Source organism: Pseudorasbora parva, chromosome 12 (assembly GCF_024679245.1).
Source record: "Pseudorasbora parva isolate DD20220531a chromosome 12, ASM2467924v1, whole genome shotgun sequence".
NCBI classification, from domain to species: domain Eukaryota; kingdom Metazoa; phylum Chordata; class Actinopteri; order Cypriniformes; family Gobionidae; genus Pseudorasbora; species Pseudorasbora parva.
The window spans coordinates 27,832,975-27,858,298 of NC_090183.1; the positions used below are offsets into that span (position 1 = coordinate 27,832,975).

At 37.8% G+C, this 25,324-nt stretch overlaps 2 protein-coding genes across 4 annotated transcripts in view; one reads left to right on the forward strand and one right to left on the reverse strand.

Annotated features, from left to right (window-relative positions):
* Positions 1-15,370, reverse strand: part of evi5b (ecotropic viral integration site 5b) — a 62,010-nt gene extending 46,640 nt beyond the window's left edge. Inside the window, exon 1 of one of the 3 annotated variants that reach the window (XM_067459663.1) lies at positions 15,282-15,370. In XM_067459663.1, coding sequence (XP_067315764.1) covers positions 15,282-15,284 — 3 coding nt within the window. In that variant the 5' untranslated portion in view covers positions 15,285-15,370. Of the gene's footprint in view, positions 1-14,360; positions 14,641-15,281 lie in introns of those variants that run through there. The other 2 variants (XM_067459660.1, XM_067459661.1) reach the window with 2 other exon arrangements.
* Positions 15,371-16,477: 1,107 nt separating this feature from the next.
* Positions 16,478-24,762, forward strand: rpl5b (ribosomal protein L5b). Its single transcript, XM_067459674.1, has 8 exons — positions 16,478-16,618; positions 17,078-17,147; positions 17,228-17,343; positions 19,327-19,461; positions 21,982-22,184; positions 22,430-22,607; positions 23,964-24,052; positions 24,596-24,762. Exons 1-8 carry the CDS (start codon positions 16,616-16,618, stop codon positions 24,690-24,692), a joined length of 891 nt encoding a protein of 296 aa, XP_067315775.1. The 5' UTR covers positions 16,478-16,615; the 3' UTR covers positions 24,693-24,762.
* The last annotated feature ends 562 nt before the right edge of the window (positions 24,763-25,324 follow it).

Consider the following 25,324-nt stretch of genomic DNA (forward strand, 5'->3'; position numbering starts at 1 on the left):
TCCTGGCTGTCAGAGCCTTAAACGGCACCTCACTGCTCACTGGCTGAGCTCATGGAGGAGATGGGGAAGCAGGTCGATGGTGGGTCTCCTGATTCAGCAGTGAAGGAGGAGATCTGCGGCATTGCAGATCTCAATTTCTAGTCATCAAGAGGACCAGTCCTGAGCTGTGGCTGCAGCATGAGCTTGGCAGTGGTGGTCAAAAGAGCGCTGTGGTTGGGACCACGGGCCTGTCGGAAAGGGAGAAGGCGAAGTTCCTTGAATTCCTCCAGTGGAGCCGAAAGCCCTGTTCAGGGCTGATATGAGAAATATGCGGCAGCAGTGTGACCTTCGCAAGAAAGACAGAGAGGCTTTTGAAACTTGCCTCCCCAGGAAGCCTACTGCTAGACCCCCACCCATCTCAGGTTTGCCTCTCGGTGCACAAACAGATTTTTGACAGTTCTTGTCAGGCTCTCTTATTAACCCTGAGAGTGTTCAACAAATCTGTAGAAGAAGCTCACACTCCGCTGAGAATAGTAGGTGTCAGAGTGTCAGTTTATTTGGACAATCTGCGCTCCATCACGGCAGCAGCAAAAATACTTGTCTCTCATTTAGAGAACTTAGAGTTCAAAATAAACAAGACGAAAAGCTGCTTGGTGCCCACATAAGAAATAATCTAGCTGGGTCTCAGACTAAACTCAGACCTCTATCAAACTTTTCTGTCGGAGTAAATCAGGTCAATTGTGCGGCTGTTTATCCCTTTTTCAGAAAGGGAAGAAGGTCCCATTTGAACTATGTTTACGTCTACTAGGACTGATAGGTCTAAACGGTCTCGGTTAATCTACTGAAAGAGTTTCAGCACTGGCTGGCAGCGCAGCTTTTGTGTCCATAACACCACCTCAACCGCAAAGTAAAAGTATCATCAGTGTGCATGCGCGCTCTCCATTACTGTTCAAGGATCATGTGCATCTCAAATCATGAACTCTGCTGGGGGCAGTTTCTCTGAGAAAGGTGGTTACAACGGAAGTGTCGCACAGGTTGGGGTGCAGTGTTCAATTGCAGGACAGAGAAAGGGAAATGGCCTGTTTCACTACAGAACGCACACACATACACACACACACACAAACAAACAAAAACATTTTGTAGGGCAGCAAAGCATTCTGGGAATTGTTGTCTTTTATCCCCATGAGACAAAAATACATTTTCTGTATTTTCTCAGTCTAGAAAGCACCAAATTAAAAAAAAATATTTCACATTACTACTACATTAAATGACCCAGTTTAAATACAGATTCATCTTCCCAGCGCTGAAGTACCCCTTTAAATGAATGAAATGGACACTAAATAGAATAAATTAATATTATAAAATGAGAGACATTAAATTCAATACATTTTGACCGGGGAGGGGGGGTGGGGTCTCAGCACAATCATTCGAATACACTCCAGGGTTTCTACTGATAGAAAGCCATATGCTAATCGCTGAAGTAACCCTTTAATATTATGCAGTATTTCAAAGATATTGTAATGGCTTCTTCTCCTCTTCAGGGAAAGATGCTACGTACCACTTTAAGATTGAATGATAGATTTTATTGTAACAGAAAGGGAAAGTTTAAAGAATATAAAACTGCTGAATGAGCACAGGCGCACATGTATGCGTCAAACCTGTGGAACGCATTAGAGAGGGATAACATTTAAACTCAGCGCAAAAATATTCATTTTGATGAAATATCTGTTGTTTGGCGTTACGTTAAGGTTTAAAAGTCAGCATATACTTAAAGTATTTTATGAGTAAGTATTTTATCACTCTGGTAACTTTGTCCAGAGTGAATGTGTGTGTTCATGCAGAACATTCCTTTTATCTGTTACACTGACTTTGTGTTACTGTGCGTTCACACCGCCGGCGGCGAGAGCAGCAAGCTGGCCGGAAGTCATTCATTTTCAATGGGAGCCGGGCGGCGAGCTCCGGCGAGAGCGGCGCGGCGCGTCTTGGACGATTTGGGCGTCGAGGAGAGTTGAAATCAGCTCAACTTTATGGTAATGAGCTATGACGCGGTTCGGCGGCAACCACTCAGAATGTAGAAGTGCTCCGCTTGAGAGAAATCCAGAGAACGCAGGCCTGTAAACTTTGGTTCCGACCACATTAGTTCCCAAGCAATTTGTAGGAGAGGTTGATCATTGCTATGCGGGTTTCTATCATTTATGACAAGATCATTCATAGTGATGTGTAATTTGTTAAGAAGTCAAGCAACACTATTTTATAGGCGCTAGAACGCTCGTTGTTCAGCGGGTGTGCAATTAATTCTTACTTTCACATTTAAACGATTTCATGAAGTTAATTTATACCCTACTTGTGGTTAGTATATCCATCAACATGCTTTTTTGATTTGCGGCCTCTTTAAATACAGTTTAAAAAAAGAAAAAACATTCGATCTACGTCAGAGCGGCAGCACGTCCACGGAGCTTTCTACAGCGTCGTTGTCAGAGCGGCAAGAGCGAATTTTGACGCTCTCGCCGGCGGCGGTGTGAACGCACGGTTAGGGATTTAAACTGTCCTTTTGCTTTATAGCTCTTTTGCACATTTACATTAAAACCCCACACTGTTTATCAAACAGAGCAGGACTTTGAAACCGGACTATGTCTTGCCAACAATTGTACCCTTTCTTACAGCTGTTTCCGCACATTAGGAGCTAACACATGCAAATACAATCTGCCTGGTTTCATTCACCAAAATCACATTTTAGACTCTTTTTCGGTGATAAACTCATCAGCTCAGTAAATATCATGCAACATGTTGATAAAAAAGCAAATACTCAGCTATGGTATATGTCCGACTGTTTCGGAGTGCTGGCACCATCATAGGTGAGTCAATACAGATAATGAAAACAATTTGGGTAAGCCTAACTTTGCCTCTCAGGGGAACAAGTGTTTTCATATACTGAGAGGAGAGGAGTAACTGCTAGGAAACAGAACATTATCACTTCCTCTGTCCTTCTAAATGATTCATACAGAGATGCTGGGCTGTGTTTGCTGAACAAGACAAAAAAAGAGAGAGGAAGGTCAGGCCTCATGCATTTTCATTATGTTTAATGAAAATTCCCAAGGACCTTCCTCTTCTAACAGTGGAATTATCTACCAAGTACAACAACAGAAAAAAGCAAATGAAAGGAAACACAGACACATATCTGTGTGCCTTGGTCAGAATGAAATGTCAAATTTTAGACAAGAAATATCTCTGTGAAAGGGTGTTGTAAAAAACAGAACTTGAAACCTGTGCAGTCTTGCACAATCAACACACTGCAGAAGAAAACAATTTCAATGTTAGATGATAAGGAAATTATTAATTGCAAGTCACTTTTTTGAAAATGACACTCACTGAGCATAAAAACTATATAAAATTAACTTTACAGTTAGAGATTAGGCATGTGCATGAGTAATTAACTAGTCATTAGTAGTAGACAACTAGTAAAACACAATTAGAATATTACAAATTGATTTTTTTTATGTTTAATTTTTTTTTTATTGATCATTAGATTTGCATATTCATAAATATGTAGGTTGAAGTTAGATTTATGTTGATATGTTTTTAGTTAAAAAGGTTATAGTTTAAAATTTGTATCATTTTCACAAAACAGCAGTTTTTATTAAAGATACATAAAACAAAACAAAAAAATGAATTGGAGAAATAGCATAGTATATTTTTAAGAAATAGTTCATGACTCCAAGCCTCTGTCATGACCCCAGACGAATCTCCGGTTGATAATGATATACTGTTAATAAAAAACCCTGACAGCCAGACCTCAGCTCATCCTGGAAGGTGAACAAGAAAGTGATGTGCATGCACTTTCTATCCGCACTGCTAGAGGTTTAGCAGAAGGAAAAACAGTCTATGGACTTTTCAACATGCTGAAGTCAACACAACGCATTTATTGGCCAGAGGAAGAGCCAGAGAAGAGAGAGTGTTCATTAAAGACAAAGAGCAAATAACAATAACAAAGTCTGTCATTATATCAAGCTGGGTAGAAACCTGCAGACATGCATGCTGGCACAGATCCTGTTGCAGGAAAACAGGAAACAGCGACTAGAAACGACCACCTTTATTAGTGGTGTCCCGAATCCCTATACGCTAACCCTGATAAAAGTAGCACTTTGCACAGAGCTGCAGAAAATCTTTTGATTACAAAATTCATAACATGAAAAAATGATCTGTCTGATAAAAAGACTAGACTAGACATGCTGTCTAGACTTAAACGATTACGCATCAACATTAAAAAATGACTGTTATGGTTTTCACTAGCCTAAATCTACACACACCCTAGTGGCAGCAAATCTAATTTGCAGCGAGTATCGTCTAGCAACTCTCAATACCTTCTGAGCTGTAAAAACCAAACTCTCGTCAGACCAATCACATTGTGTATAGAGTCGGCGGGCGGGGCTTAACATAATGACGGCTGAGTTGCGCTTGCATGCTACTTGTAAACACAGAAGCTGGCGAATGGCGGTCTTTCGAATCAGCTTTGACCACGAATCTGGAAGACTTGAAGTTAAGCTTTTCTCTGAGAAAAGAACGGCACTGAAGTCATTCTTAAGAAGGGAAGATGTGTTTGGAGTTTTGCCGACCAGATACGGCGAAAGCTTAATCTATCAACCAGCTCCGCTTCACCTTCATTGCTCTGGTTGGTTGTAGCCAATGGCGAGGGAGTTTAAAAAGACAACCGGTTATTTGCCGCCCTTCGGATTGAGCTCTGTCAATAGTGAGTTTCCAGACCAAACATCTTGATGTGGGTCTGGCTTGTCAGGCTAGGTTTTCACTGCAACATACACTAATGTTTTATGTAACGCGTACATGTAACCAGGGATGCACCGGTTGACCGGCCCAAAATCGGAACCGGTTGCCGGTCGTGCGCTAGAAGCAAAAACCGGCCGGTTCCGTTCCGATTCCGTTTTTTTTTCTTCTTTCCGACGATTTTTCCGGAAGTGCGCCCGCTTGCGCAATCCACATACGCTTATATAACAATCATTCGCGAACGTCACTTGTGTGGAAGTATTTTGCAATATGTGAGCAGGACTGGAAATGCAGAGCTACCTGTCTGAAGCACAGATACCAAGAAGCAAACAGCCGTTGGTGTACGGGCACACAAATACGGTAAGAGCCGCTTTCCTGCACTCGCTGAGGTTGCGCGAGCTCCTCTCTGCGCCGTGCACAAGCGTAGATAGTGAGCACTTGTTCAGCTCAGCTTCTCACGTGTTGGAAGAGAAACGAAACAGACTAACTTGTGAGAGCCGAAATGCTTCTGTTTGTAAAAAAGAACGTCCATGCACTTGAAGTGAAATAGGCCTACTATCAGTTAAGGATGATCATTTTTATTTTACCTTACCTTAATTACATTGAATTAATTTAATTTAACTGGTAAAGACTTTTTTCTTTCTTTAAACTGAATTTAAAAACAAATGCTGATTTAAGTTAATTCTTTGTTTGGATTGTTCAATGTGTGTTGATTGTGTTGTTTGGATTGCAGAATATGCATATGTTAAAGTTAATAGGTAATGTTAAAGGGTTACTTCAGCGATTAGCATATGGCTTTGTATAAGTAGAAACCCTTGAGTATATTCAAATTATTGTGCTTTTCCCCCCTCATATCTCCCTGAGACAAGAGATTTATGCATTTTATTTCTGGAAAAATTCCTCCTATGATGCAAATTGACGATTTTTGCATCATAGGAGGAATGTTTGCCCAAAGGCTAAAGACTACAGCCAGCAGAGGGAGCCATTTCCGCATGTTTTGAATCCGCGCATGGGGGATGGGAGATCACACTCAGCTTGCAGGGAGAGCTCAGCTACAGGCACTCATTTAAACGGAGCTATTCGCCTTATTCACCTGGCGGCCATTTTGAAAACTCTAACGCCGTTGTGGGGTACACAAACCCGGAAGTTGGACTCCAATACAGTACTAATCAATAGCAGCATTCTGTGTCACTCACTTTCTGCCTGCTGTGTGTAACAAAATCATGTAATGCATCACTGATAATACGTTTTCACTGATAATATGCAATACATTTTCATTTGTTAATGTTTTTTAATTTTCCTCCTAATGTAGTTTCTAATGTTCTGCCCTTTTCTGGTACGTTTTTCCATACTTACAGTATACAAGCAGGCCATTTGTATTCCTCCATACCAATAAATGTACATAGTTACCATTTACAAACCTAGACCAGTATGCCTATCAATGTTTTTGAATGACTTATTTCTTTCTGATGTTCTGACCAGTTGTAAAGTTATGAAAGACATCCTCCATGTGTCATAAAATTGTACTTTATTCTTTAGATAAATGGACATTTTATTTGACATATATGAAGATCCAGTAGCTTATACATACACATCTCCCACATGTAAATTAACTGTATCAACTATAATACTGATCTACCCACGTTGACACTATATGATAGATTAAAATAAGTCGATAACATCACCGGTTTCTCCGGAATGACTGCAGCCGAATCAAATTTTGTTGCAATATTGTCCTGTTTACACCGTGAAGCTGCTTTGGAACAATCGGTATTGTAAAAGCGCTAAATAAAGCTGACTTGACATGTCCCAGTCTTGCTTTTGCTTGAGTCTTTCGAACTTCGTCTGTAGTAAAATGCAGAAATTACGACCAGGATCCCTTCTGATATTTTTTTAATCCACTCTCCATATAATCCCTTATCCTCCGGAAAACGGTGAAAGGTTTGTCCTCTGTAGGATTTTTTCCTGAGTGACAAAGTGCAGTGACACAGAATGCTGCTACTGATTAGTACTGTATCGGAGTCCAGCTTCCGGGTTTGTGTACCCCACAACAGCGTTAGAGTTTTCAAAATGGCCGCCAGGTGAATAAGGCGAATGGTGAGCAATGTAAGTCTTTTAACTTCTCAAATTAATTTCTATAAAAGTTAAGCTTGTAAAGGCATGAACTGAAACGTGCCAGACTGAACTCGCGTTGTGAATGTATGCCGCGAGTGTAGTCGCGATTACCTCAGCTCTCATCACGAGCTCATCAGCTCATTTATCTCACTCCTGCAGTTAGTGCTCAGTGCTGTGATACTCGCGCGGTGACTCACTCATTATATTGAACAGACACGTTCAGTTTTTAATTGTAGTGTCTCCTCTAACTGAGTCACTGTTATCAAGTTGGTGGCGTTGGGAATGGCACAGGGCAGCGAAGCATTCTGGGAATTGTAGTCTTTCATTCCCATGGGACAAAATACATTTTCTGTCTTTTCACAGTCTAGAAGACACCAAATTCAAAAATAATTTCACATTTCTACTGCATTGATGACCCAGTTTAAATACAGATCCATCTTCCCAGCGCTGAAGTACCCCTTTAATTTTTAAATAGGTTCAACCTAATTTAATTTCCTATTAATTTCAGATTGCAAACTTGTTTTCATTGGCCAAAAGCCAAATTGGCCTATTAAATACCAAATAAACCAAATATAAATAAACCAAATCTTGTTCATGTATACTTTCTTTCTTTATTGTTTATTGCTTAAAATAAAATAAAATAAAATCGGAAATCGGTATCGGAATCGGCCACTTTGCTTGAAAAAAAAATCGGTATCGGAATCGGCCATGTAAAATCATGATCGGTGCATCCCTACATGTAACTTCTGTGATTATTTACTCGCCTTCATGATATTTTGAAGAATTTTTACAAGGCTCTTTTCCATTTAATCACAGGTCATAAAACCAAGTCTATGAAGATCAAAACGGAAAAGAAAAGAAGCCCACACAACGTTGGCACCATCTAAAGTCATCTAAAGCTTTACAATAACATTGAAAAAAAAACCCACAAAATTAAGTTGTTAGCACTATAATCTTACCCCCTGAATATGGTCATATTCAATCGCATTGATTTTTTGAGGACTTTTTACTTACATTAGTTAGCCTTATATTCTGCTGTGGTATTAAAATTGGTAACATTTAGATAGCAACCTTATTTCCAGCAAATATACACTTGATATTTGTATATCATTAAATAAATTACTCATATACACTAACTGTGTTAAATAATCGTGATTACAATACTGACCATAATAATTGTGATTATGATTTTTGCTATAATCGAGCAGCCCTAATGTCAGGTTTTAACTAATTTAGAGAAGACCATTTGAATATCCAGGAAGGAAAATGAGACATGACTTGCTTCTATTTTATGGTTCTTTTTATTTAGATCATATTCATTAGCTTCAATATATATGGACATAAAAATTTATTTAATTGTCCCAGTCATTTACAACATTACTTAGCCACTTTTTCTTTACATTTCCAACTTAGTCTTTCTGCAAAAACTTATTTCTTTGTTCCACTCAAAAGAAAAAAAAAACAATTGGCAAAAGAGCTTTTATATTTAAAGCCCCAATAAGACTGGAATCATTTTAAACTGTCACTTTGGCTGTTTAATCAATGTTTGTCCTTTTATTTTTAGGACTGCTCATGCTATCATTAGCTATGTTTACATACAAAGTTGTGAATGTAACTTATGTGCAAAATTGCAACATCGCACAAAACATTTGCGAATAAAGCACCATTTCCATCCAGTCTAAGAGAAAATAATCATCACTAGAACATATAAACTACCTCTAGAAATCACTAAGTAACATAGGAGAAGCTAGCAAATATAATATTTTTTTAACTTATTGTCTTGCTTTCAGAGGCAGATGGCACAGTTTGGGAACGCATTAATGAAAGACAGTTCTAGGAGGGAAATATACCAAGCATTTTTGACAACAGACTTCTGAATGACCAAAAAGCATTTTAGATGCTTTGGAAACAAGATTTTTTGCTGGTTAGTACATTGATGCCGTTACATCACAAAATGCATTATCGTAATTTATGTGCAAGTTTTCGCATCGGACAGAGAAAATGTATCCAACTCAAACGAGTGCATACGTTGTTGTTTTTTTTACAATTTATGCGCATCTTGGTGTTTCCATCCAGCATTTTTTGATGAGATCCCAAAATGTGCATAAAAATAGGTGGATAGAAACATTATTTACACTTGTTTATATATATTTTTGTTTATACTTGATGCTCATTTACAATTGTATTAACTGTCTGGTCGGTATATTTTGTTGTATATATATTGTGTTTTTATTATTTACTAACTCGTAATATTTTCATTGTTGTTTGCGTTTTGTTGTTTGTTAATGTATTTATAATTATATTTTAATTTGTTTACATTGTGATTGCATTACGTTACATGACAATGTAAACAAAGACGAGACGGTACATCTCAAGGGGTTAATCAATAAACATAATTGTCCTTTTTTGTGCCATGGAAAAGAATAACAACTTGGATTTGACTCAACATAAGGGTGAATTACTTTTTTGGTGAACCATTCCTTTGAAGCAATAAAAACAGTGCTAGCCCAAGCTGCCCAAGCTGAATGAACTTTAAGCTAAGCGAGCAGGAGGTGGTCATGTCTTTAGCTAAAGCTCTGTATCCTGCACTGTTTGTTATGGATTCTGCTTCAGCTGTCCAAATAGTCCACAGGAGAGCCAACCTGCTGCCCTAACAACACAATTCAATATATAGAGAGAGCTTTAGGAAAACAACTGACAAACACAGCATAGGGTTATTTTGGGGAAAAAAAGCTATTAATCTTTTCCAACACGTGTTCAGGTCAAGTGAGACGATGGAGAGGTTTACAACAGGTAAATCCATTTCATAACATGTAAAAACATTTCACAACAGGTAAATCCAATCAATATGCTTGTTTTATGTTACAATAAACTGGCAGCCCACAAAGTGGTAGTCAGGGCTTAGTCTTTTTCACAGATAGATTCAACTACAGTTCACACTTATTCAAGTTCTTCTGAGGACATTTTCAATATCAAAACAATACTTCTAGTATTGTGTAATTCTTCTTTACTAACTAAATTTGCATAACAATTGTGGGTCTATGCCCCATCTAGTAACTCAATGAACAAGCAAAAGATTTTTAAAATACTTCTTGAGTACCACCAAGGCATAGTTTTAGGTAACAGCAGCGGCTCTGGGCATGTTACCAAAAGCGTAGAATTGAGTTGGTTGGCCATCATTATTCGTAATGTGATGAAAAAGAGATCAGAACAACTCTCCATAAAAAATATGTTGCATTGACAGTTCAAGTTAACAGAGGCATTAACAGCTGTTCGTTCAAATTAAAGTGTTATTGCACTGAATGTTTGTTTAGATATAAACAGGCCTTATTTCGGCCAGTTCAACCGAAAGGAAAAATAGCCCCACCTCAAAAGTATGCATTAGACAACTTCACAAATTAAGTTATGAACATTTTTGCTGAACAATTCATGCAAGTCACATTTCTGCTTTTGACTTCCTATGCTGTAGGCAACAAAAATAATTTTTGCACCAAAATGCTTAAATTCAATTCAATCCTAATTTTTCTTCACAAGTGTGCTTTACATAAACTGCAGACAAACAGTTCATGTATAGCTGCATAACTCTGGATAAATTAAGAATCATAATTTGTTTCAAACAATGATCACAATTCTGAACAGACAGCTAAAAAAAAAAACAATGTGATTTATTAGAAGTTCTGACACAATGTTAATTGCTACGGTATTTTTTATGTTTAATTAATCTGAATAATTTAAAAAAAAACTAAATTAATTTTGAATGAATCAATGATTGATTCAATGACTCATTCAAATAATTTCACTTGTTTTTTGAATTTTAACTCTTTGATGTCTCTTTGATTCCATTCCATGGAAATGGGACGGTCTAGCGTACAGATTGTGCTTGTTGCTCGCACCTGTGACAGCTGCTGTTGAGGAGTAGCAGTAACGTACTGACATTTTATGAAAGTTATATTAAACTGTCTAAAAACAAAACAGGGCTCAAAACTGTCTAAATGTGTTTACCATGGTCCATATTTGTATAAAGAGTATAAACAATGTATAATCGCATCTTAGGTAGGTGTCAACATTTGGATGGCAGGCTTAAAGGTTACTTTTTACATTTTAATCATGGCTGTGTCCATAAAATCGTGAAATTTTATAGCCAACAATAGATCTGAATGCTTTATAACCGGTCGCACATTTGAGCCGCACGCGTGGCACCCACGGTAGTTTATTTAAAAAACAAAAAAACGAAACAAAATGCTGTTGTATGAATGCAGATGAATTAAGCACATGTTTGTATGTTGAATGTACCAAAGTGAATGAACTGGGCTTAGTGGGCTAAGCTAAATGCTATCAAAATATCACAGCGCATCAAAGCAATAAGCTGCTCGCACTGAGACGAGAGAAGTATGTATCAACTCGTCTTGGTTAAGGGAATAACAGTTTAATATGAAAAAGCGGTGGAGTATCCCTTTAAGTAACACACTTTAGGGACTTAATATAATAGCACGTTTAAATTCTTCAAACCACACTAAATGAACTACAATAATGCCTGCATAGCAAAGAAGTTCCATTGCTCAGGCTAAATGGAAGCAAGATGTTTGTCTGAGTGTGTAGTGGGTAAAAGGGGTGAGAAAGGAAGGAAAGAGAAAGAGAGGGAGAGACGAGCAAGTTTAGACAAGGCCACTTAAAGCAAGACATTAAAAAAAGCAGGAATCTGCAGGGGATCTTCTATTCAACGTGACATTGTATGGAGCAGTGCACCGACATGGCTGGGTCGTGTGAATGAACAGAAGAAGAACAATGAACTATTACAGTATACAGGGAAAATATAACATCAAAACTAAGCAAAAAAACAACGTCTCCTCTACAAGACAAAAAGCATTCCAGAAGGCAAGTAGAGACAAGTAATTTGGTCGTATGAACTCGGTTATAATCAAGCGACATTTACACCCACAAGCCACCACTAAGAAAATCCCACCTTTCCTCTTCAAGTCAGTCAACATCAAGCATTAGCATTACCACTGATGCACACGTTCTGTTCTAGAAGACTATCAGAAGCATTACATTGTCACATTCAAGATTATCAGCCTGACAAATCAAGAAAATCTTATCCTATGACTGACAAACATACCTCAGGTCACACTGCATTCAACTTCCTGAATGTAATCACCATGTTCCAGTAAAGTGCTACAACGGCACATAATGGTGCGCACAGAATGAGAAGGATGGGCTCACAACTAAAGTGGATCAGCAGCGATCAGAGGGAGATCAGCTGTAATCACTGCAAAGCCTGATTTAAAGATCCAGTGGTTCACGTTTCACTCGTGGTTCTAGCGACCTTGATGGGGTCAGGGGGTGAAGGTGAGAGTTAAAGACTCTAAGAACTAGAGGAAGATTCTTTAAAAAACCTCATCACTCTTGGAAATGTCAAAGTAGTTGGCAGGTTTCCTGCAGCCATTGATCAACTAATCGCATCACTCTGCTCTGCATGGCCTGTATGTTTACATTTTACTAACAAAATGTAATATTTAGTCAAAATGGTAATGTTCAATAGCACAACAGATTATAAGTCAAGAGCAAATATGCCATCAAAAAAGCCCTTTGACACGATTCTTTAAACATTGGACAAAACCTATTTACCTGCCATTAGTTTAAAAATGGCTTTTACACAAACATTATGCAGGTTTCCATTACATATTCGCACAAAACTTTCAGTCACACACTTTACAATAAGTCTCCATTAGTTAACATTAGTTAATTCATTAGTTAACAAACTGACAAAGAAAAATACTTCTAAAGCATGTATTAATCTTGGAGTTAAATGTAAATTTCAACATTTACTAACACTATTAAAATCAAAGGTTGTAACTGTATTAATTATGGACCTGAGCTAACAGTTGCTTTTTTTTTTTTAAACTAACATGTAGTAGAACTAACATAACTGTAGCTATTTGCTTTGTTAATGTTAGTTAATGCATTAATTAGTAAGACATTATTGAAAAGTGCTGCCTATTGTTCTTTATAATTCTTTTACACTAATCTGTTTGTAATATTTGTTTACTTTGTACATTTGTGTGTAATGCTTTATTGTATTTAAATGTTTGGTTATTTTTGTTATAAGACAGTTATTAAACCTGTTATAGTATGGCAACACTTTTTTGCAACTTATTTCAATATCGTGATAATACCGTATTCTGTGATAAAAGCTTCAGCAGTTAATCGCAACATGTAAATTTGATACCGTCATGATTAACAAATGACAGGATATCCATTAATCAATGATATGAGACTAAAACTAAATTTTTCATTTAAAAACATAATCGAAATGCCACCTCCTGCAAGCACAAAAACGGGTTTGCGAAATTGACGTTTCCATTGTGCGCATTTTCAATTCACAATTTTACTTTGCGCAATTTGAAGGGTAGAAACTTTGAATTAGAGATGATCACTAGAATGTTCTTAACTCAAATGTGTAATCTGTCTTTTATTAAAATGAAAAAATAAACTACTTTGTAAATGTTTTTTAAAGCAAGTAAAACCAAAGCCAACCCCCATCAGAACATGACATAACTGTTTTTCTTTTTTTAACTTATGTATTATATATAAAAATTACACTATGAAAAGATTAGATCTCATGTTTTGTCCCGGCACACGTTGGTTGGTAAGCTGCTCAACATCTCTAAACCTAGTCACTCAATGTAAAAACCATGCAAATATATTATTTTGAATGCATACAACAGAAATACTCCCATGATGATCAAATCATCAGTACCCTTGATGCTTGTCTTGTGTGATAGAGAGTACAAAAACACAATGGACTAATGTGTTTGTTTCTGTTTAAAGTGATCACACTTGTTTTCTCTGATCAATGCATGCTGGGTCTCACCCCACCCTAGACTAAACGTGGCACTGTGATCCGTGACAATGTTGTGACCACACGCACGTGCATTAAACTCTCAATACAAATGTGTACCTATTATTCAAAACTCAAAGTAATAACGCTAAAAATAACAGAGCAGATGCAATGGCATTTAAATATTGGCAAACAACCCAGCTCGTAACGTCGGTCGTACAACATAATGTGTGCATGATTTTAGAGTAAATCTAATTATAACAATAATGAATTATGGCAGACATATGGCAGATTATATCAATATAACATTTAAAAGGAATATGATACATTATGCATACGCTGACGAGTCTTACTGAGACTCTGGCTAAAGGAGTTAGCAGTGGTGGCTAACGGACAGTAGATCTCAACCTGTAATGCTGGAACTGTTTCAAGAGTCTCAAAAATGACAACTGTTAAAACTTATTTTTGTATTTAAACTGTGTTTTACTAGCTGACAAAAGCTAGAAGAATTGACCCCGAATAACTAAATGGAGAACTATATAAACAACCACAACAAACAACGGACGTTGGTCGGCATTCACCCCCTACTGCAACAGGCAAAGACACACACATACTAGATTAAAACCCGTCTCAAACAGTTTAACGTTACCTTGAAGCCTTTTTCAGTTCCAGGGGTTTTAGCTAAATATTAACTTTCCATGGAGCGAGGTAAAGTTGCATAACCTTGCACACACGCGCACACTGAGGGTTCAAGCCCGTCGTCAGCGGTCAGTTTTCACACTAGGGCAGGATTTCAACAGTCCAGTCCATAGAGAGGCTGAATGTATAAAGCCCGTGTGTGCGCAGACAGCAAGGCAGTTACCGCAGCTCCTCTAGCAGTCTCTCATGCCATCAGAAGAAGGGCTATGCGCTGCGGCTGCGCTGGACACAACTGCGCATGCGCACACATGCGCTGCCTGCACTCCTGCAGGGCTAGTCAGCTCTCTACCACCCTCTGCTGTAAACAGCCGGTTACAAGTAAACACAAGAGTGCCGACAAAATGAATTATAATAGCTACATTAGAAAAGTACAAAATGAAAAGTAAAAAATGAAAATCACCTACACTTAACAATTACAAGGTCCACCTCCACGTTTTACCAGATACGTTCATTGTGCATATTCACCAGGATAATCAAAGATAATTCATAAACAAAAGGCAATCTTTGAATATAGGACGACATAATGAACAAAATGTAGTTATTTCATAATTATTTACATAACAATGAGTCCATCTAGGCCTATTTGTTTCTCACAATGCTCTGCCATAAGCCTGGTTGAATATGTCACAAAAAAGTGCTCAAAGCAGTTCAACAACCTCATTTCTTTGTAAGCAAATAGTTTTAAATAAAATTTCAGTTGTTATGTTTTCAGGATAATCCCCATATTTCATCACTGCAATCGGGACTTCTCTCTATATATTAATTATGCTGTATCGAGATTGTCCATAGCTACTTTTTAATATTTTATTAAACATAGACTGCTTGTAAAAAAGAAAAAAGAGTAGGCCAGATAATTGAATAAACAACTCACCATTAGATGGCCCGGTCATCTGCAAAATGTAGATTTCATTTAGAAGTTAGTGACTAGACAGGCAGTTCGGATAGCAGATGTCCCACAGCAACTAACTTTTCTGGTTTTCCTTGGTTGTGCTGACGTTAATCTAATTTCTTTCTGATGTTGTTAGGACACACCTTTCTCTCTCCAACAATGCATCACTGACGTAGCAATCAGCCTATTAGAACTGCTTTATACGTGGAACCTATTTTAAGACACAAAAAAGAGAATTACTTTCTCCATGTAATTAACCTCTTTTAAAGGTGTGTCTAAAAGTCAAGATGTCAAAATGGTTTTGTTTGCATTTCCAAAAAGAAAACATATAGGATAATTCTGTTAAAATTATAAAATAATATTTGTTCCAATAATTGTTTCCCAAAACAAGTATAAATTATTTTATATAATAATGTAAATAATAATATTAACAACAAAATTACAGCTTGATTGCTGTTGGGGTCTTTTAGTGGATACTTTTCCCAATGGGTTTGAGTAGTAAGCCTGTACTCAACCTTGCAATCAACCTTTCTTAGACTTATAAAACATAGTACAAACAGTGTGAAAAAAAGCAGTTAACAGCTGTTAAAAAAGTTTTTAAAGCTGTTAAAAGCTGTTAGCTGTAATAATCAACACACCTCCACAGACAATATAGGACACAATAAAAATAAAAAACAAACAAATATTCAAACACCTTTTGGAAATGATCGGGGGGGGGGGGGGGGGGGGGGAAGGAACAGTTCTATGCCCAAATTAACAATAGCCTAGTTTTCCAAACAATTAAGATCCAGATACAAATAAATCTAGGCCAATTATAAAATATAATTAAATCTTGGCCTAAACATCTTCTATTCCAATAAAATTAATAATAAAACAAACAAAACAAACTGTAATGAAATGTCTTAGATTAAACCAGTGTTAATTAACCAATAATTTATATTTTCTGTATAGGCTAGTTTAACTCTATAGATAGCCTAATATACATTTAAAAAAAACACAGTATAGCCTACAGCCTAACAGCTATAGGCCTAGTAGACGGTTTAAACTGCATTTTCATGTAATGAGATAAAGCCAGTAGGGGAAAAATGCCATTTGTTGATAAGCATTGCTCATACACACGTATAGTTCATATTCGCCTTTATACATCCAAAAGAGCAGGTGTCGCTGTGCTTTTCTCCTCACGGTGTTGTTTTGCACTGCTGTCGATGGTATTTCCCGAGCATGCGCACATCATTCTTTCTTTTCCCAGTGCAGCGGAGTCAAAACTCCCTAGTTTGACTCCAGGCTCCGGCTTAGGAGACTGAAAAGTCTACAAAATGGTCAGTACAGCGCCGCAATACTTCTATTATTGTGTTCCCTAAAGCTTACTTGTCTGTTTGGTGACCTTACGTTAAAGTGAGATGACAGATAATAAAAGGATGGCTTAAGATTTTCTCGGATAGACGGAGTTCAAACGTGGCCTTATGGCTGTTTTCAAGCCCTTCCCACATGAGTTTCAAAGAGATGCACACTGTAGTGAATTTTTGCAATATTGCTAATGTTTTTCGAAACCTCACACGTCTCAAAGAGCATTCTATGAGTGTACTATAAAACACCTAATCGGGCTCTCGCTCGACGTTTAGTGTTAGCATGCTATGCCTAAATCTGTTGCAGGCCTTTCAAACTTTTACACTCCTATCATAAAAGTTTTTACTGTAGCAGACATTTCAGTTTGTTTTGCTTCTGCAGTTTGAACCTCTGAAGTGATTTGCTATTAAAGTGCTGTGTTGTCTTTTTAGGGATTTGTTAAAGTAGTGAAGAACAAGGCCTACTTCAAGAGGTACCAGGTGAAGTTCAGGAGAAGGAGAGGTAAAGGCTGAACTTTGAACAGTTTGTTATATGTAATCATACACACAGGCATGGTTTTCATTATTTATTTTGCTTTTCAGAGGGAAAAACTGATTATTTTGCCCGAAAGCGCCTGGTTATTCAAGACAAGAACAAGTACAACACACCTAAGTATAGGATGATTGTCCGCTTCTCCAACAGGGACATCATCTGCCAGGTGGGTGTAAAGACCTAAGTAAAGTTGGTTTCAATCTCAATAAATGTGCAATAAATTAATGTTTGCAAATGGTAAACAGCGATATGATATTGTGAAGCAATGATTGTCAACCCACACCACTTTTCAAAATCGAAAAAAATTTACAAGTATTATTTTAAAGGCATTCTTACTTGCGAATGTCCAATGTAGCGTGGAAACCCAGTTAGGGACCATGTAAAGTTTTTTCTTTTTTTTCATTGTGTGCAAACAGATAGGCTAACTACGTTTTAGCTAGCTACAGCTGTAGCTACCAGCAAATATTCACATTATAATGCTATATATTTTACTTTAGAAACAATAAAAAATGCATTATAATGATGGTTTAAAAAGATGTTTAGGAAATTAAAAAGAATGAACAGTTACATTAACTGTAATATTATATCCAGTCATGTAGAAATCCATCTGTAATCTGTGCTATAACTATCTGGGCAGCGGCGACACACAGTTTGGTGACAGTACAGTGAAGTTATGGAATATTGTTCATTATGAAAATTCTTCATAAAAAATGATTTATTACTCTTTTTCCAAAACAACTGCTGTGCTATAGCTATCTGGGCAGCGGTGACGTGTCAGCTGAGTTTGGTGATGGGACAGTAAATTACAGTGATGTTATTGAACATAATTCATTATGAAAATTCATAAAAAATATTTATTCTTTTTCAAAAACAAATGCTGTGCTATAACTATCTGGGCAGCGGCGACGTGTCAGCTGAGTTTGGTGATGGTACAGTAAATTACAGTGACGTTGTTGAATATAATTCGTTATGAAAATTCATAAAAAATATTTATTATTCTTTTTCAAAAACAAATGCTGTGCTATAACTATCTGGGCAGCGGTGATATGTCAGCTGAGTTTGGTGATGGTACAGTAAATTACAGTAAAGTTATTGAATATTGTTCCTTATGAAAAATCTGAAAAAATCTGATTTAATATTCTTTTTCAAAAACAACTGCTGTGCTATAACTATCTGGGCAGCAGCGACGTGTCAGTTGAGTTTGGTGATGGTACAGTAAATTACAGTGAAGTTATTGAATATTGTTATAATTGTGAGCTATTACATTGTTCCGAGTCATGGATCTTTGTGATGGATCTATGTCATGTGATTTTGTATGACTGTGTAAAGCAGGCTTCCCAATTTTTTTTTGCTTGTAATTCCTCTCACACAATCAGCATCAACAATTTCCATGCAATTTCTCCTGAGAAAAAAGTCACCTTCGAGCTTGTACGACAGCAAAAATCCATGTCCACTGGCTGAACCCTACCCCTACGTCTAAACCCAACCATACCTCAGACATGTTAGCAATAAATATTGGAATTTTCCAGAAAAACATGCAGTTATACAAATAATACATAGTCTTGTGGGTATTCAATAGCCGCTTTTCCACTGTCGGGCCATACGTTTCCGGGTTTGTTTCCATGTGATCCTGGAACGGCACGATTACAAACTGTTTTCTGCCTGGAATTGGCCAACCATGCTGGTAGAGTGTGTAGTGACGTCGCAACTTGGGATTGGTCACTTGTCATTGCTATTTCCAGTGACTTGATCTGATCATCCTCCATAGTGCAGTCACTATTTACATCTCATCAATTGTAAACTCTTGCGTTACCAAATCAACATTTGTATTTTTATTTATATTACATTCCAAATAGCTCTGTCAGCCCCACAGTGGACAATAAACCATATCTCTACCGGCTGGGCCGGATCGGCACTGAATGGAATGGAACGACAAAGAACGGTTTGGTCCAACCGTGGAAAAGTGGCTAATGTTAGTACATAGTAGTTATTTTATGCATTAAATAAAACTGTATTCTAAAAAAACATGGCTGACGTGCATGTTCTCATTATTGTATCATAAGATGAATCCAGCTGTCTTTATGTAAAACATCACTGAAGAAAAATCCCTGTTGAGTCATGTGATTTTAAGATTTGTTTCTTTTTCCAGATTGCTTATGCTAAAATCGAAGGTGACATGATTGTGTGTGCGGCCTACTCCCATGAGCTGCCCAAGTACGGCATCAGTGTGGGTTTGACAAATTATGCTGCAGCCTACTGCACTGGGCTGCTGCTCGCCCGCAGGGTGAGTCTTGCCTCTTATTTTGACTTATTTCCCCATTGAAATTAATTTATGAAACTTTACCTCACCAGATCAGTCACAAGAACTTGCAGAGTAGTTGGCATCAAATAAATTCACCTGTATTATTAGTCGTTTGTCATGTTGACAGGAATGAAGAAATATGATTCTTGAGTCATTAAAATTTTGCAGAAGATCAAATTTGTCCAAGATGGATTGCATTACTCAATTGATACTTCAAAAGGGGTAGCTCTCTATTTGTAGTGCTCTACATGTAATATGAACACAGGAAAATCCTCTCATAATGTCTTAACAGAGCTCATTGTCTCAAACATTTTACTGGAATGAAAAATTCCTGTTCTAGTTTATTTTGATGACACATTGACAAATTTAATCAACCCAGATTAAGCAATGGAACTTTAAAATCTTTTATTTATATAGGTATTTTGTTGTTTAGTCATAAAAAGCAATTATTGTATCCCAGGTTGCATACTATGGGCCAGATTTACAAACAGCTTGCCACCTACTCAAACCTTATTCTGGCATTAAACTACTGTCCTGATTTACTTGATACACGCAGTGATAAATGTGCTTAAGTTGTGGACTTTTTTGTTTATGTTGCTGCTAACCTTATTGTGTATGCATTTGTAGGAGTTTCCCTTTCATTCGCAAAATTCAAGGGAGGAGAGTATTTAAATCATTGGATTTACTGATGTTTTGTGCAATTATTTACCACCCAAAAAATTGTCTTAAACTAGACACAAATGGTAGATTGCATTGGTCATTATGGAAATTCGGCTGCATCTATATTCATTATTTTGTGCGTCAGTGGATCACTCGCAGAACTTTTCGCTCCCATTGGCACATTTATGGAATTGCACTATTTTTTTTGCGCAAAATTGTTAATTTGCCCTATTTGGCAAATCTGGCCCTATACATCCTAAATGGTATTTAGGTATGTCCCAAATCGTAGTATGTTGAATTATCCCATGATACACAAATTGGTCTTGTTTCTGGTGGAAATTTGAAGTGCCCATCCATCAGCAAAAACATTGAACTTTTTATAAAGAGATGGACGTCCCATAACGGGCAGAGTAATGTGCTACTTTTCTCTCCAGTACAAATTGGAAGAATTGTGTACTTAAACTAATGTGTAGTGTGTATTAGAGGATGTTAACTGTGACAAGATTATTGACAGGCCAGTTTACAGCGACAGGGTGGTACGTTAATGAAGCAATTATGACATGGTAATGTCCCAAAACTTGGCTACTTTTGTGCTATACACGCAAATGTACTTATTTTTTCCTCACAAAAATATACATACTTTTAGGGCCTAGATAAGTGAGCAAATTGAGGCAAAAACCTGTGACTTGCATTCCTGACTACAGAGCTTATTTGCTACTTAAGTACCGTATTTTCCGGACTGTAAGTCTTTTTTCACTTTTTTTCATAGTTTGGCTGGTCCTGCGACTTATAGTCAGGTACGACTTGTATATCAAATTTAATTCATACTGACTGACAAGAATAAACATATAGCCGTGAGAATGTGCTCTATGCTGCTCCTGTAGCCTAATTTTTTCTTATAGACAACAACTTAGAAAGACTGAACACAAACAAAATGCCCCCATAAAGAAAATCTTATTCTGCAAAATACAAACAGCATGTAGTAAAATATGCAGCGGAGAACGATTTACACAGCGTTCGTCTCCCATGGCTGAGCCTCTCCCGGCAGAGAGTTCAAGCATCTGTGGACTCGTTCCTTCAGCTCTGGCCATCTTGCTTACAGTCCGCAAGTAGATTTCTTTTTCTTCATCACAATTAAAGTAACCTCTGCTTTTCGCCAGTCCCTTACAAGTTTCTCACTCACTTCAAATCTTTCTTCTGCTCGGTTTATGCAGTGAAGCGGGCACGAGCGAGTGCATGCGAGTGGGTGCTCGCATGCAGTGAAGCGGGCACGAGCGAGTGCATGCGAGTGGGTGCTCGCATGCAGTGAAGCGGGCACGAGCGAGTGCATGCGAGTGGGTGCTCGCATGCGCGCGTGGCTCCAGCTCTGCCCTAATGCGACTTATAGTCCATTGCGACTTATGTATTTTTCCGCATCATGACGCATTTTTTGACTGATGCGACTTATACTCCGGAGCGACTTATAGTCTGGAAAATACGGTATAAAAACAGATTTTATTTTACAAAGCTGGCAAACTTTAAAACCTTTTTGTTGCTGCAGCATTGTTAGAAAAGTAGGCATCTTTGGCTGTATTGCAGAACCCATCCAGACACATTAGCTTTGACAGTACAAATGGAATGTGGTCACATGTGTTTTTAGTGACCTCTAAATTTGGATTGAGCGAATAAAATCACAATGCTTTGCAGCCTGCTTTCAACTGTTTTGAGTGCTGTACTCTTGCAATCCAGTCATCTGTAGCAGTTAATATCAGGACTAAATGCTTCCCTCTCAATTCTGGTCCTGGATAATTGATACAAGGACACAAGCACAGATTATAACTGGACAATTGTGCTTTCTTCTAGCTGCTGAACAAATTTGGCCTTGACAAGGTGTATGACGGCCAGGTAGAGATCACCGGGGATGAGTTTAATGTGGAGAGCATTGATGGACAGCCTGGAGCTTTCACCTGCTACCTGGACGCAGGCCTGGCCAGAACCACCACTGGCAATAAGGTGTTCGGAGCCCTGAAGGGTGCGGTGGATGGAGGTCTCTCCATTCCTCACAGGTAAATCTACTCTTTCGCTGTTTATTTCTGGCTGCACTAAATGTGGATCTGTTTTTTCTAGGTTTGCCTATTTCATATTATTCTGTCTACTTGATGACAAATCTTGAAACTGAGCAGCTTGTAGTTGTTTCTTCAGTTGCTGAACTGATGTGATTCAAGACGGGACTGATTTAAGACACGTTTACATTGGTAGCATCAGGACTCCATGAGCTCTGTTTATTAATACTGATTGTAATTTGTCTTAGCACCAAGCGATTCCCAGGCTATGACACTGAGAGCAAGGAGTTCAATGCAGAGGTCCACCGCAAGCACATCCTGGGCCTGAACATCGCAGAGTACATGAGGTTACTGATGGAGGAGGATGAGGATGCGTACAAGAAACAGTTCTCCCGCTTCATCAAGAACGGTGTTACCGCTGATTCAGTATGTTTGTTTTTTTTTCCTTCCCCCAAAACCTAATCATGCAACCAAACTTGTACCAAACTTTGTTTGATGCCCGCTAATTGAATATTATATTAACATTTAAAAAAAAGTAGTGATTTAAAAAAGATATAGTGTGCAACTGTAACTATATAACCAATTTGGTTATATAGTGTGCAACTGTAACTATATAACCAATTTGGTTATATTAATTTAACTACAATAATTATACAAAACACATCTGAAAACCTCTTAAGCAAACTAAACGTGGAACAGAAGCTGCTCCAGAGCAGGTTATGTTTAGAGCGAGTTGCTATGGCTACTTGCATACCCTGAAAGTTACCTCTATTTTTGGAACTGGAAGTTGAGGCTTTAGTTTACCCTTTAAAGGTCCCGTTCTTCGCGTGTTTTCGAAGCTCAGTGTGCAATATAACATGAGTTCATGTTTCGCGTGGAAAAAAACATTTTACACACAATTTACTTAACTGTATACCGCTGTTTTCTCTCTAAAAACGGCCTGATGATTTCCTTGTTCTTTGAAGTCCTCCTTCAGAAATACGTAACGAGTTCTGATTAGGCCAGCGCTTCCCATGTTGTGATTGGACAGCAGCTTAGCGCACTTTGCCCGGAAAGGTCCCGCCTCTTACCATAACGGGGAGATGCAGGCGCTGAATGCGTGCTCTTCTCCACGTGAGAGAGCAACAAGACTACGCCCCCTATTTTGCGTATTCTTGGGGGCGGAGGGTTAGTCAACAAACGGTTCTAGTGACGTCATTACAGCAAGGAAGTGCAGGGGTGTAGTCCAAACCGGCCGTTCGCTGTAGGCTTTGAAAGGGAACTTCTGTTAAATTAAAATAATCATGCTCGCTTGGCATTGAACTTTGAGCTTTATAATTTTACAGGTATTATTTATGCTCTAACAGCAACATTTCACACTAACTAAAGTTTGAAAGATGGAATCGCGAACTGGACCTTTAACATACCCGGGTATGTCACACAACCTGCTTTCCTAAATTCACCCCTGGCAAAGAACATGATGTAAACAAAGCGTGACACACACACTCTGAACATCTCTTAAGAAGTGAGGCAGACGCACAAATTATCGCAATGTACTTGCATCACGCATCATAAAATACTAAGGTTTACAAATATCTTGTGTTTGACTTTTTGCCTCGAAGGGATGGTGTATAGTTTTGAGATGGTGGGCCTTTTGCAAATCCATGACTTTCATTCACATTTACTTGAGTTCATTATTTCATTAACACAAAATATTACAATAAAGTAGGCTTATACATTAGTTATAAATGATGTTAATCTTGTCACATCTTTGCTGTATTCTAATGTGTGTGTCTTGCTTAGATGGAGGAAATGTACAAAAAGGCACACGCATCCATTCGGGAGAACCCAGTGCATGAAAAGAAGCCCAAGCGGGAAGTCAAGAAGAAGAGGTACAGATCTTTTGTTTGGTTGCTTCATGTCTTGTGCTCTCTTCATGAGCATATTACAGGCTTAGAGTTGTGCGTTCTTGCTATTTCAAAGTATTTTGTCAATGAAACCGTTTAGTACGTAGATTTAATGTCCACAGTAACTGTTCTGCTGCTTGATGATGATACCCTTTAAGACTGAGCGAATTGTAGTTGGTCCTACATTTGCACAGTTGATGCACATTTCAAGACGGGACTGAGAGCAGCTTTGGTTAACAGTTGGACTTTGTGTCAGAGCCATTAGAGGTAGTTTTATTGTTTTAAACCGTCTACTGTGGTGTTTTCAGGACCGACATGAATTGTCATCTAGACTGCAAAGAACAATAATGAATTATGCTTAGGACCAAGTAATTCAATGAACTTGACTAATGATTTTTGGTCAGGGTAAAATTGGTTTAGCATCACCTAAATGACTCATTGAAATGTAGTGCTGTATTTAAAAGTGGATTTCCTGGGAGAAATTGCTTGCAACTTGAGTTTGCTAAATTTGAGTGGCTCTCCTTCTAGATGGAACCGTGCCAAGCTCACACTGGCTCAGAGAAAAGACCGTGTTGCCCAGAAGAAGGCCAGCTTCCTTCGGGCTCAAGCTGCAGAGGAGGATTAAAGCTCGATCTTACTTGCCTCCTCACATTTGTGCAGAAATTCTTTGTTCTAATAAATATTTCATAAAAGAATTTGTTGTTTGTCTGATTACTTGTAACATTAAGTAGGTGTTTCCATGCTTTAACACTGCTTGTATGCTAATATATATTTAACACAGGTAAAATGTAAAGAGCTTGTGGCATCAACTCTCATAAAACTTCTAAAGTAATATTAAAACAATTCTGCAAATCCTACCTCTAGAAAAATTTAAAAATGGATCTTTGCTTTTGTTTGTTGCAGTTGACAAAGTGACAGCATAATTGTTCTAATCTATTGTATTCAGTAACGGTGTTCAGTGAAAATTATGAATCATGCAAATTTCAGATCCTTTGTAGTTAAAATTAGGAGCATGTACATTTGAATTGTATATCTTTGGTGGTCTAGAGAAGGGGTTTTCACAATTTCTGATGCCAAGAAATTGGAATAGGAAAAATTATCCCTGACAAAGTAATGTCTGTATTTCATTTATAAAGATTCAGTTTATAAAAGTGTGTAAACCCTTGGATGAGACTGCTAGATAGTCAGTTTTCTGAGCAAGAATCTGCTGTGAGCATAATTTGGATTTTTCTCTTGGCACTGAAGGACATGCATTAG

Bases quoted from the DNA above. Each gene is read 5' to 3' on its own strand.
- rpl5b (XM_067459674.1), top strand. The intron at 17,148-17,227 runs GTAAAGGCTGAA...TTTGCTTTTCAG, and splicing joins GAAGTTCAGGAGAAGGAGAG to AGGGAAAAACTGATTATTTT. The intron at 22,185-22,429 runs GTAAATCTACTC...AATTTGTCTTAG, and splicing joins GGTCTCTCCATTCCTCACAG to CACCAAGCGATTCCCAGGCT.